This window comes from Girardinichthys multiradiatus, chromosome Y (assembly GCF_021462225.1).
Source record: "Girardinichthys multiradiatus isolate DD_20200921_A chromosome Y, DD_fGirMul_XY1, whole genome shotgun sequence".
Classification (NCBI taxonomy): Eukaryota; Metazoa; Chordata; class Actinopteri; order Cyprinodontiformes; family Goodeidae; genus Girardinichthys; species Girardinichthys multiradiatus.
Genome location: NC_061818.1, coordinates 11,988,823 through 12,000,849, shown reverse-complemented (window position 1 = coordinate 12,000,849; position 12,027 = coordinate 11,988,823). Strand labels below are relative to the sequence as shown.

The 12,027-nt window shown below is 38.5% G+C and overlaps 1 protein-coding gene across 2 annotated transcripts; it reads left to right on the top strand.

Annotated features, from left to right (window-relative positions):
- The first annotated feature begins 3,670 nt into the window (after window positions 1–3,670).
- On the top strand, window positions 3,671–10,412 carry LOC124864670 (prostaglandin E2 receptor EP1 subtype-like). Of its 2 annotated transcripts, none has more exons than XM_047359536.1 (3): window positions 3,671–3,746; window positions 5,254–6,128; window positions 8,930–10,412. In XM_047359536.1, the coding sequence occupies exons 2-3, from the start codon at window positions 5,301–5,303 to the stop codon at window positions 9,209–9,211; spliced, it is 1,110 nt and encodes a 369-aa protein (XP_047215492.1). In that variant the 5' UTR covers window positions 3,671–3,746; window positions 5,254–5,300; the 3' UTR covers window positions 9,212–10,412. The 2 variants fall into 2 exon arrangements, with proteins under 2 accessions (XP_047215492.1, XP_047215491.1); XM_047359535.1 differs by having other exon boundaries at window positions 3,693–3,873.
- The last annotated feature ends 1,615 nt before the right edge of the window (window positions 10,413–12,027 follow it).

Genomic DNA, 12,027 nt, shown 5'->3' with positions numbered 1-12,027 from the left:
CCAAATCATGAAAAAAAGTCTCTTGGGGGTATGCCCTAAAACCAACAGGAAGTCGGCCATGTTGGGTCAAAGGGTCATTTTTGGACGTTTTTCACTTTTCATACATGTCGAACTTTAACGAACTTCTCCTAGGGATTTTGAGCTATCGGCTTCATATTTGGTCAGTATGTAGTTAAGGCATTGGGGATTAAAAGTTATCAAAATTGTGAGTTTTTGGGTATGTTGAAGTGGCGGGACCAGGCCTCAAAGTTAGCCTTCTCACCGCAAATTTCAAACAGCAATAACTTTCACATAAATTGGCTGAAATACACCAAACCTGCATATCTGAGCGAACTCCTCCAACAGCTTTTAATTTAGAGACTTGAAAATCACTTAGTATACTCTTAAGGTAATGGGGATCAAGAGTTATCAAAAGCTTTTTGATACCTGAAAGCGTGTGGGCGTGGTCATGCCTCAAAATTTGACTTCTTGCCATGAAACACGAAATTGATATAGTTTCTACAAGGAAAATCACAGAGACATGAAACCTTCTGGGATTTATCTATATGATGACTGTAACAATATTCAATGGTCAACTGCTGACATCATTGAAGCCCCACCTCGTGAGAACAGGAAGTGTAATGTTTCACTTAGTGTGGCCCATATTTGATCTCCTTCACCTAATCAACATGAAACTGTCTCCAATGACAGATAACTCGATGGTCTAACATGGTCTCCAGTTCTGACAGGTTTGGCTAGAGGGTGTAGCCGTGGTGGCGTGACGAAGTCTGATGTCACGCCATGGCCATACGTTTGGCTTTAATTTCCACATACATCATCTGATTTGCACCAAATTCAATGTGATTGATCCTAGTCCAGTCCCCAACAGAGATCTGATGACATATTTGGTGGGCGTGACCTAATTCGTCCACAGCGCCCCCTAGAAAATAAAAACAAATCACCCCCAAGCCATGCTTTGACCGAGGAATCTGAAATTTGGTACACATATGTAACTTGTCAAGACCTACAAAAAAGTATCTTGGAGCGTTGGTCCAAACCCAACAGGAAGTCGGCCATTTTGGATTGAATTTGCCATTTTGACCCCGGTGTGGCCGTTTCTAGCCCGCATATCTGAGCGAACTCCTCCTACAGCTTTTGACTTAGAGACTTGAAAATCACTCAGTATATTCTTAAGGCACTGGGGATCAAATGTTATCAAAAGCTTTTTGATACATGAAAGCGTGTGGGTGTGGCCACGCCTCAAAATATGACTTCTCGCCATAAAAGACGAAATTGATATAGTTTCTACAAGGAAAGTCACAAAGACATGAAACCTTCTGGGATTGATCCATATGATGACTGGAACAATATTCACTGGTCAACTGCTGACATCATTGAAGCCCCGGCCCCTGAGAACAGGAAGTGTCATGTTTACCTTTAGAGAGTCAATTTTTTATGTTCTTCACCTAATCAATGTGAAACTATCCCAAGTAACAGATAACATGATGGTCTAAGACAGTCGCCAATACCGACTGCTTTAGCTGGAAGGTGTGGCTATGATGGCGTGGCAAATTCTGATGTCATGCCACGGCCATATGTTTGGCTCTAAATTACACATGCATGGTCCGATTCACTCCAAAATAAAAATGGTTGATCTTTGTCAGCCCCCAAATACCTCTATTGGATTACATTGGAATTTGGATCAACAGCACCCCCTAGGACACTTAAAGGGCTATATCTCCCTCATACATCATCGGATCCACTTGAAATGTAGTATACATCATCAGGGATCAATGCTGAACATGTTGGCACAGGCAACTCATGACGTAGTTTTAGCCCCGCAAACAAATGAGTGCAGCTTCCATCTGGAAGGTCCGATTTACTCCAAATTTTGATTCATTCTCGCCAGGCCAAAACTCTGCATGAGCGAAGATCATATGACATGTTGCTCACAGTGCCACCTAGTGGCAACGTGTTGAAGTGAAGCAGTGTCGTCGTCGGTGGCGTGTAGGAGGTGAAGCCAGGCTCCCCCGGTCGCTCCACAGGCCAAGTTGCGCTGAGGTGCCAGGGCCTTCAAGGCTGCTTGCAGCTTTAATTTCATACTTGGTTTTTCAAGAATTGCCGCTCCTCTTATTGTTACATATTAACCATTATTTTTCGACTGTTGTGTTTGTGAAAGGAGCATTGGTTCCTCACATTGCTGGGATTACATCCCAGATGGCAGAAGAGGTCTGTAAAATTTTCGAACATGAGGAAAAACCGTAAAATAAATTGTGATTACAGCTTCAGCTTCAGGTTGTAGCCGGAGATGTTTTTAGTGGAGGGAGTGAAGATCTGGCTCACGTCTGGAGGTTGATCAATGAACTGCTCAGGCTGTTTGGTCCGGCCTCGGCAGACAGAATGTCAAGCACTGCTTGTTCAATTGCCAATCAGGGTGCTATGTTATGTCTTAAAAGTTATTTCTTGTTGAAAAACAGCACTCCTTTTTATGTTAATTTTGATACTGTAAAGAAACTAAATAATATGTTTAATACAGTATCAAAAACAGCTTTAAGGTTGAAAGCAAGGCAGGTGTACTGATTAAGAAATTATGAGTTGATGTGTGGGAAATTTGTATGAATCTTATGAGTTGACAATTTGCCTCAGATGCTTACAAATTCAAAGAAGTTTAACAAGGCTAGCATACGTTTAATATTTAGATTCGTGGCTGTTTCTCTAATTAATGCTCTCTTTGCTTACCCTCTCAGTTTACATGGATGACCTTGGTAGGTTTAGAGTTGTGCCATACTCTTTCCATTTTCAGATTATGGAGAACTTCAAACCTTGGGATATTGTTTTATAACCTAACACTGATTGAATACTTCTTCACAGCTTTATCTTTGACCTGCTTGGCGTGTTCCTTCGTCTTAATTAAGTTGTTTGTCCACTAAATGTCCGAGGCCTTTACAGAACAGCTGGATTTATAGTGACGCCGACTTACACACAGATGGACTCTATTTGCTATTTACATGACTTTTGAAGGTGCTTCCTTGGGGTGGATTTTATTCAGTGTTATCAGAGTGTAGGAAGCTCAACATGCCATGTGTGCTAGATTCTTTATTTGTAAAAAGAAAAAAGTAAAACAATCTATTGCAGTGACATTTGTGGATGTAGGAAAAGAAAACATGTAAAAGTTGAAGGAGTGTAAATACTTTGGCAATGCCCTGTAAATGTCCCTCATGCATCTGGTTACTGATTAATGATGGTTCTTGATGGAATGCTGTCTGTGACTCAGACTTTATTGATGATCTTACTTTTTTTTGGGACAAGAACATAATACAACCAACTGTTGACATCATTTGTAAAAATAATGTCATTACCAGCCCTAATCTGACCGGTCTTACGTTTGTGGCAAACCTCTACTGTGGCAATCATAGACATATTATGACCATTAAGTTAAATTTCTTTTCAGCATTAAAGGTTTATAATTAAAGATTTTCATAGCCTATAATTATTAGAGTGGTGAAGGCAGAGTTAGCTGGTTTTTAACAATTCATTTGTCTCCCTGACTGGTTTTTCACTCCACATAACTCAGAAAGTGTCTGCCTGGAGGAAATTAAGGCTTTTCAGTGACGGAGACACCCACTGGCAACAAGAGCTCAGTGCAGTTGTGAAGTATAAAAAGGCCAGTCAGCAGTAGAGTGACAGAAAACACGCTCGTGCGGTGCATCAGGGTAGGCTGCTTGTCCTGAGAGGAATTTCTGTTGCATAACAAGGAGACACTTCAGGTAAACAGCTTGTGTTATTCAGGAACAACTCTGGATTCATTTAGCTCAAAAACTGCAGTGGTTTTGGCAATTTCAGCAGCAAACTTGCAGTGATCTTCAGCATCTCCATGGATTCTATCTTTACATGGTAGGTGAAATAACTTTAATGCAACTGATGTTGTCTTTGAAATATTTTTTTTAAATATGTAACGTTAATTTTCTCAAGGCAATTGTATAAAAACCCCCTTTTTTATTCAAAGATTTTTTTAAATAAAGCTTCTGCTTTTTAAAACAGAAGATTTTTTTTTTTAAAGTAACAACTTGTCAAATGAGAATGAGTCTTACATGTGTGATAGGAATATTAACGTAGAAAAATGTACTTTTCAAATAAAACCCTAAAGATATAATTTTGAATTTGATTTACAAAATTGAAATACCATTTGTTTGTGAGTGTTATTCACTCAATTTTAATTTATTGTTCAGACACTTCAGTTGCCACAGCTCTTTGCTACATTTTAAAGGAATGTGTGCTTTGTGCTCAACAGCATAGCTGTCGGGACTTGTTCAGGATTCTCTCATTCCCTCGTTATTAAAAAGAAAAAAAACGAACAAAGTGCTCTAAACAAAAACTAGATTTAAAATATGTAAAAGTCTAGATTAGACCTACTTGGTTCTAAAGGTTTAGGATAATCAACATATCATTAGGGCAGAGAGAAGAAAAGGTAAATGTTGTTTTAAGTTTCCTGTTAAAAAAACAAGCTGAAAAGTCACACTTTAGGTGCAGGTGTGGAAGACTAGGGTGTGGATGTGGTTTGGGAGGAGATATTTTCACCTCTGGATGTGTGCCTAAGCCTTAATGATGGTCAAGATTTTTAGTTTTTTCACCATAAAGTCTGTCTTGTCAATCCAAAGACTCTGAAAGGTAAATATTTTCCTGAGACATTAAATCAGTTAAATAAATATAAAAGTCTACCCTCCCACAAACAGATTTTCACAGGCTATTTTTTAATCAAATTCCTCCTTCAAATGGGTTTTCTTGTATTCTGTGCAGCTGCAGCAAACATTGAGTAATAGCTGGGGCCACTGCCTGGGTTTCAGGAAAATTGGTCAATAACAAAACCTATGGCGGTGGTTTATGAAGAGGAGCAGGGCGAACTGGATGTGGAAATCTTTTAAACTCGCTTGTCCATCATAGTGTTTACTGATGAATGTTGATCAGCTCGATTCTTCTGCCTCTTGTGATTTTGTTGACCCAAATAAACACAATGCCCCATCGCCACTTTTTTCCTCAGTGAATTTTTGAAAAAACATATTTTGTGAAATCCTGCAGTGGTAACCCATACTTTATCACCTAGCTGTGTTTTTATTGTTAATGTGCGTTTGTTAGGGGAAATAGATTGCAGTTCAGGGTAGTAGCTGTAACAGAAGGGTGCAGATTAATCTGATCTGTGTAGAAAAAAGCTAAGGAAAACCTACAACACAGACTGATTATAATCATGCTAACACCTTATTTTTTCTCCCATGTCAGTGTTCAGTCCCCTAAAGGAACCACATGAAAACCAGAACCCAGCGGTCATGCAGGTGATGCAGGACTCCAACTCCTCAGGCTTTAACACCAACTTTAACAGCAGTACCATGACACCCCAAGTGGACTTCCCACACAATGGCATCCCTTCAAACCCCATCATTGCCAGCCTCACAATGACTCTGGGCATCCTATTTAATGTGGTGGCCCTCATCATTCTCATTAAGGCCTACACCCGCTTCCGGCGAAGGTCAAAGGCGACCTTCTTGCTCTTTGCCAGTTCCCTTGTGGTCACAGACCTCACAGGTCATGTGGTCTCTGGAGGACTGGTACTAAGGAGATACTCCACAGCCAATCTGACATCCCAGGATGGTCCAACAAATCCAGACAGTCCTTGTCAGTTTCTCGGAGGTTGCCTGGTGTTTTTCGGCTTGTGCCCGCTCTTTCTGGGCTGTGCAATGGCTGCTGAGCGCTGCCTCGGTGTCACCAATCCTTTGCTGCATGCTCGGCTGGTAACCACAGCCCGGACGAAAATAGCCCTGTCCATGACCTGGTTCCTGGCTCTATGCGTAGCCCTGCTACCTGTATTCCAACTAGGGGACTATACTTACCAGTACCCAGGAACATGGTGCTTTATTAAGGTGATGGACACTAATGCCAAGGATCTGACTTTTGTGATGCTGTTCTCTGGACTGGCTTTAAGCTCTCTTGCTCTGGCCTTCATATGCAACACCATCAGTGGACTCACACTTATTAGAGCCAGGCTAAAGAAGAATTCATCCTCACAGAGGTTCTCTGCAAGGTCTCATGACACAGAGATGGTGGTCCAACTGGTTGGCATCATGGTCACCTCTTGCATCTGCTGGAGCCCTCTGCTGGTGAGTCCATGGAATCTTAAAACATGCATACGCTGATAGAAAATATAAAGGACATAGGAACATAATTACATATCTAATAAATTAGACATTATAAATTAACATTATAAATTAGCATTATTATTATGAAAGATAGAACTGAAGACAAACTTTTTGTTCAAGCACAGCAGTGGTAATTTTTGGATTTTTCATATTTCTGACTGGTGGGACAGCATATATCAGAAAAACTGTGCTTTATGTTGATTCATGAAATATTTCTCTATTTTAGCTTAGTTAGTTGAATCTGCAATAAAATCTCCTAATATGTCTTAGGGGGAAACAAAAATTATTAGCTTAAGCGCTATTTTCTTTTTAGAAAATAAAAATATGCATACAACCCATAGTAAATGTAATATAATAAAATAAATATTGTCTACAGTAGGGGTCTGCAACCTGCTGCTCCAAGTGGCTCCTTGGACCTTCGGCAATGGCTCTCAATAAATTTGGCTAAAAGTGATAACTAATTTAATATAGATATAATAGCAGCTTTTAACAGTTTTTTTCATTTCATGGAATAATTACATTGAATTTCAAAACAGAATGAGACTAAAATGACCAGTAATAAGTTGTAGGTATATTTTTCTTAGTTTGAATCTATGTGCTTTTTTTTTTGCACAATTTTCCACCAATATCAGTATCCCATAAAAGAAAATGTATTCATTCTCTTTCTGCAAAAGTTTTGTTTTTTCTTTAGTTTCAAATCTAAAAGTTGAAAGAAAATGGTAGTCCTTGAAAAACGACAAAAAATTTCCTATCCTAGAAATTTATAAAAAAACGAAGTCGTCTTTTTTCAAAAGGTCATGTAACATTAGGAGCTCTAAACGAGTTTTATTTAGCTGAACTGATGACCAAAGTGGCTCTTTGGACTCTTTAAGTTGCAGACCCCTGGCCTAGACTATACATTTGGGAAGTAGATTAACATTTTAATTAGCATTAATATTTTTCATTATATCTAAATAAATTGTTGTTCTTTCTCAAGATGTACAAATGTTGGGATTTGCTGATAGAACACGTACAAAATATTAAATATCATACTCTGTAACAATCCATCCATTGTCTATACCAACGTATCCCTGCAGGGTTATGGGGGGGCTGGTGTCCATCTCCTGTGGTCATTGCAGTCATTGAGGGCGGGGTACACCCTGGACATGTCACCAGTTTATCACAGGGCAACACAAAGACACGCAATTGAATTGGTCTGAAACATACGGTGAACCTGGGGGTTTAAGGTGAAAAGGAAATGTTCTGGTCAAAACAAACAAACCAAAAACGACAAAACCTAATGTTAGTCCAGATTCTCCTTCAGTAAAGTTTGATATCAAGCAAGCCTTTCCATTAACAATTGGGAATATAGGGATATCCTGAAGTTGTACTATTTTTCTTCCCAGCTTTGTCCAATTTTACACTGTTTCAGGCTTGTGATTAAAAATATATACGGTTATATGGACAAAATAACTTCTGGCATTTCTTGTAGTCTCAGTTTTTTTAAATTTGGAGCTCAACTCCTTCTAAATATTTTTTCTGTAACAGGTTTAAGATTGTTTGCATGAGAAAATATTTGTTCAATGAAAATATACTGGTGAGAGTTCCTTTCATTTCTGTTTTGAAATAGATTGCTTAAAGATCCTGTATGCCATTTTTATTTTCCTGTAGAGTCAGAAAAATCCTCTAACAAGTAATCAATGTTAGATGTTAGATTCCACATGACTGTCACAGCAAAGATAAAAAGGACAGGGCGAGAAACATAAAACAATCGATTGATTCTTGACGTGTGTTGTTTTTCCAACCTGCTCTGTTCATTTTAACTTTCAGCTATGTTACCGTAAAGCACACTGGTTTCCTTTTAAAGATACAATTTGGTAGTGTATTAATTTTGACTACCAAATGTACACAGAAAATAAAAGCAAAGCAGTTTGATGAAGTATTGATTTCCACTTGAGGATTTTACCGAATACAAATTTTTAACTGCTACTTCTACTTTTTGTGTAGTTTGCTCGAAGACATCACAATAGGCACAATAATCAAGCTGAGTAGCAGGCATTTTGTAAACATTGGGGTAAAATTGTGACTTTTCACAGAATTGAATGTAGGTTCTGGATAACTGAAGTTCTATTTCTGACCGTGCTGGTCCATTTTACAAACAGCTTATTGTTCTCCAAGACTCCAGAAAAATCTTGAAATCCATGCGATTTTCTGAAATACGGCTCAAACGTTTTGCTGCAGCTACACAGAATATAAGTAAACACCTTTGAGAGCTGCCCTGCAATGGACTGGGAACCTGTCCAGGGTGTACCCCGCCTCTCGCCCGTAGACTGTTGGAGATAGGCACCAGCTTCTCCACGACTCACTATGGAAGAAGCGGTAGAAAATGACTGACTGACTGATCTTTGAGAGCGGATTTAGATTAAAAACATTGAAATATAGATAGGAAAACTAAGAAAAAATACTAACAAATTCACTTAAAAGAACTCTTGCTTGTTGGCGTGAAAGCTTGTTTTTAAGAGTGTAGATTGTCTCCTAATTAAATTCTGCTTTACAACAAAAAGGGAAAATAAATAGAAAAATGTACAATGAGATGATGTTTTATGGACACCAAACTATATCTAAACTAAGTTCAACTGATTGTAGAAAACAAACCTAGCGAGTTGCATTAAGACAGTGAGCGTGAAAAGTATGAACTGCAAGAATAAAATTATTGTAAACAACCACAAAAACACAGAATTGGTGAGATGAGATCAACTTATTGCTCATCTTTTTCTTTTTAGATCTTTTCGTTGATGTCAGCCGTGCACTCTTACAGCGAATCACAACTGAGCGAGGAAGTCACCCGCACTTACAGTAAACTCATGATGACCGGTGTCAGAATGGCAACCTGGAATCAGATCCTGGACCCATGGGTCTACATCCTGCTGAGACGTGCCATCCTCCGAAAAATCTACCGCATCACCAAAAACCAGGCCAGCTTCAAGAGGAGCACCTTACGATCCGTCCGCTTGGACATCAGCTCCCTCCACAAGTTGGAGAATATTCCTGCCAAAAAGATTTAAAAGTAGGAAGGACTTAGATATTAAATAGTGAGATGAATGCTACAGTCGTTTATTTGGAGCCGAACTGAAGAGCAGAAATAGAGCCATAAGAAATCTGACTCTCTTGGCTTCTTTGAGTACAAGTCACCCTGACTGGTGTAAATAAAGTGAGTCTGGATCTGTCTTTCAGATATGGAAGCCTAAAAGTACCATTTTACATAGATGTTCTATGTATGAGCAACAATAACACTAAAACAAAGGGGAAAGCCCAAACTGAGTAAAAAATTGCTACTGGTTTATAACAGTGCCATGGCAGCCTCTCCTTCCTGAAAGCACGCATCAAGAGGGGCTTAAAGGTCTGGAAATCTTTTAGAAATTTCAATTGCATCACTTTCAAATTAGACCAGATGGTTCTATGAAGTAACTTTCCAGTCTGACTGAGTTTTCCGTTTTTGTTAACAAGAAAGTCTGATGTAAAATATAATGTGTTGAAGTGCAATATGGCAAAAACAAAAGAGATTTCTAAAGATTTGATGATGAGACCACCAGAGAGTTTGCACCCCGTTAGCTCAGATGTACAAAAAAATAATAATTACCCATGGTCATTATTACTACCTAGAAATGGTTTACTGATGAAGACCCTTTCCTATGGAAGACGTAAAAGAGAGGGTGAGATCACCAAAGCATCTCTCACATTGGCTATGTTGTAAACCACAAGTTCAAACTAAAACAGGCTTATAGAGAGAGGTGGCCACAGATTTTACGAGGTAGCAAGAAACCTTTGGAAATATGTTTTTTGAGCATATCAAACCAAAGCAGCACCGTTTTAGTCTCAATGAGCAATGAGATGTTAAATAAAAAAAAACATAAAGCATTTCATCTGCATACACTGTAAAATATTACAGTTAACAGTTTTTTTTCCCAACATATTCCTGGGTCCAGTATGGAGTGATCCAGGCCTGGGTTGATTTAACTCATCCATCCATCCATCCATCCTCTATAGTCTTCACATGGTCGTGGGGTGGGCTGTTTTTTTCACGGTCAACCTTTCCATCACAGGGTAACACAGAGATAAGCAAGACAAATAACCATGCATGCTCACACACACACACACACACACACACACACACTCTTGTTTTGCTTTATGTAGTGAGGACCATGTGTTGACTCCCATTGACTTCCATTGATTTTCAGTCATTTTCAACCCTTTCTATGCCCTAACCCTGACAATAACCCTAAACCTAACCATTACCAGTGCATGCCTAACCCTAACCTGAACCTAAACTCAGTTCACACCTTAGTCCTAAACCTAACCGTTAGCAAAATAGGTCGTGAGGACCAGCAAAATGTCCTCACTTTGGTACAAACGGTCCTCAATTTGATGGTGAAATCAGGAAAATGGTTCTCACTGTGATGCCAAGACAGGAACACACACACACACACACCTAAGTCCAATTTAAAGTGGCCAATTAATGTGATATGCAGGTGAGAGGAAGCCAGAGTACCCAGAGAAAAGCTATGCATACATAAGGAGAGAAACAACAGCAACCTCAAAATGTTCAATGTGTTTTATTAGGCAAACAGTTGAATTTGAATGAAAATATTCATTTTCATTATATAATACTGTGTAAAATATGTTCATTATGACCGTTTCTTTGGTCAAAGTGTTTGTGTTGAACATTGCTAGCACTATAGCAGGTAGTGTTATCTGAAGTGAACAACTCCTTCCCTGAAATATAACCAATAACACAGCATGGACACTGTTTTAGAAGGCTAAATTTGGAAAGTGAATGTTTGAAAAAGTAACTTTAATGATGAAGAATACCATCATGTGCAGAAATCCAAGAGTAAAGGCTCCACTGTTCAGAGAATGGGGATAAACAATTCAGTATTTAATACTGAATCAGTTTCCTCAACAAAGATAGTGCCTCTATATTTATTGGCAACCCTGGTAAAGATGTCTAAAAACTTTCAGATAATTTTATTTTTAGCTGCAGCTGATCTCAAACTACAAAATGTTAGAAAAAAAACATCTTTAATTTGATTACACTTACAAAGTTGGGAAAAAATGCTGTGTTAGGTAATAATTATTTCTCACACAATCACAGAAGTCACAATTAATGGCACCCTTAACAATCCCCCTAAAATAAAACATAAGAGCAGCATCTCTGAAATATATGGTTATTTTAAAGTTAATCAAGGTTTCTGATAGCAAATTAGTAAACTATGACTTTCTGAATGATGCGGCACAGAGGTATATTTTTAAGGTTGGGAAGAGAGGTAAAATAAATTTCCAAAGCTCACTGCTAAAGAGCTGCAGCAAACAGTGATATATTGTGGTCACCAAGTCTCCGTTGCAACAATTAGACACTACACAGTTTGGTGGAGGATACAGTGGAGGGTCTGTGATGCTGTGGGCCTGTTTCTTTTCCAAAGGCCCTTGAAAACTTGCCAGCCTACCTTTATAAATAACTGTTTTAAATACCAGGACATGTTACAGTGTGAGATTAAGGATTTACCAGGGATGCAGTAAATTTGAGGGGTTGTGTACATTCACATTTACACTATTTTACTATATTGTCTAAGTTTGTTTGTCATTCTTGAAAGAAGTCATGCCTATGCTTAGGTATGACTTCATGCAAATAGAAAATATTTTGGTTGGACTTTAATATATTAAAATTTGTCTTTAAAGTAAAAGAGTCTTAAAGAAAACATCTCAGCTAAAATAACAGCTTTGAAATGTTTGTTTGTTTGTCAGACTCAGTGTCAGTATTCACATGAGCGTAAAAGGATATGCTTTTACCTCAGCATGAAGATGTGAGAACCATAATGTGTGT

Bases quoted from the DNA above. Each gene is read 5' to 3' on its own strand.
- LOC124864670 (XM_047359536.1), top strand. From the start codon at position 5,301: ATGCAGGTGATGCAGGACTCCAACTCCTCAGGCTTTAACACCAACTTT. The intron at 6,129-8,929 runs GTGAGTCCATGG...TTTTCTTTTTAG, and splicing joins TCTGCTGGAGCCCTCTGCTG to ATCTTTTCGTTGATGTCAGC.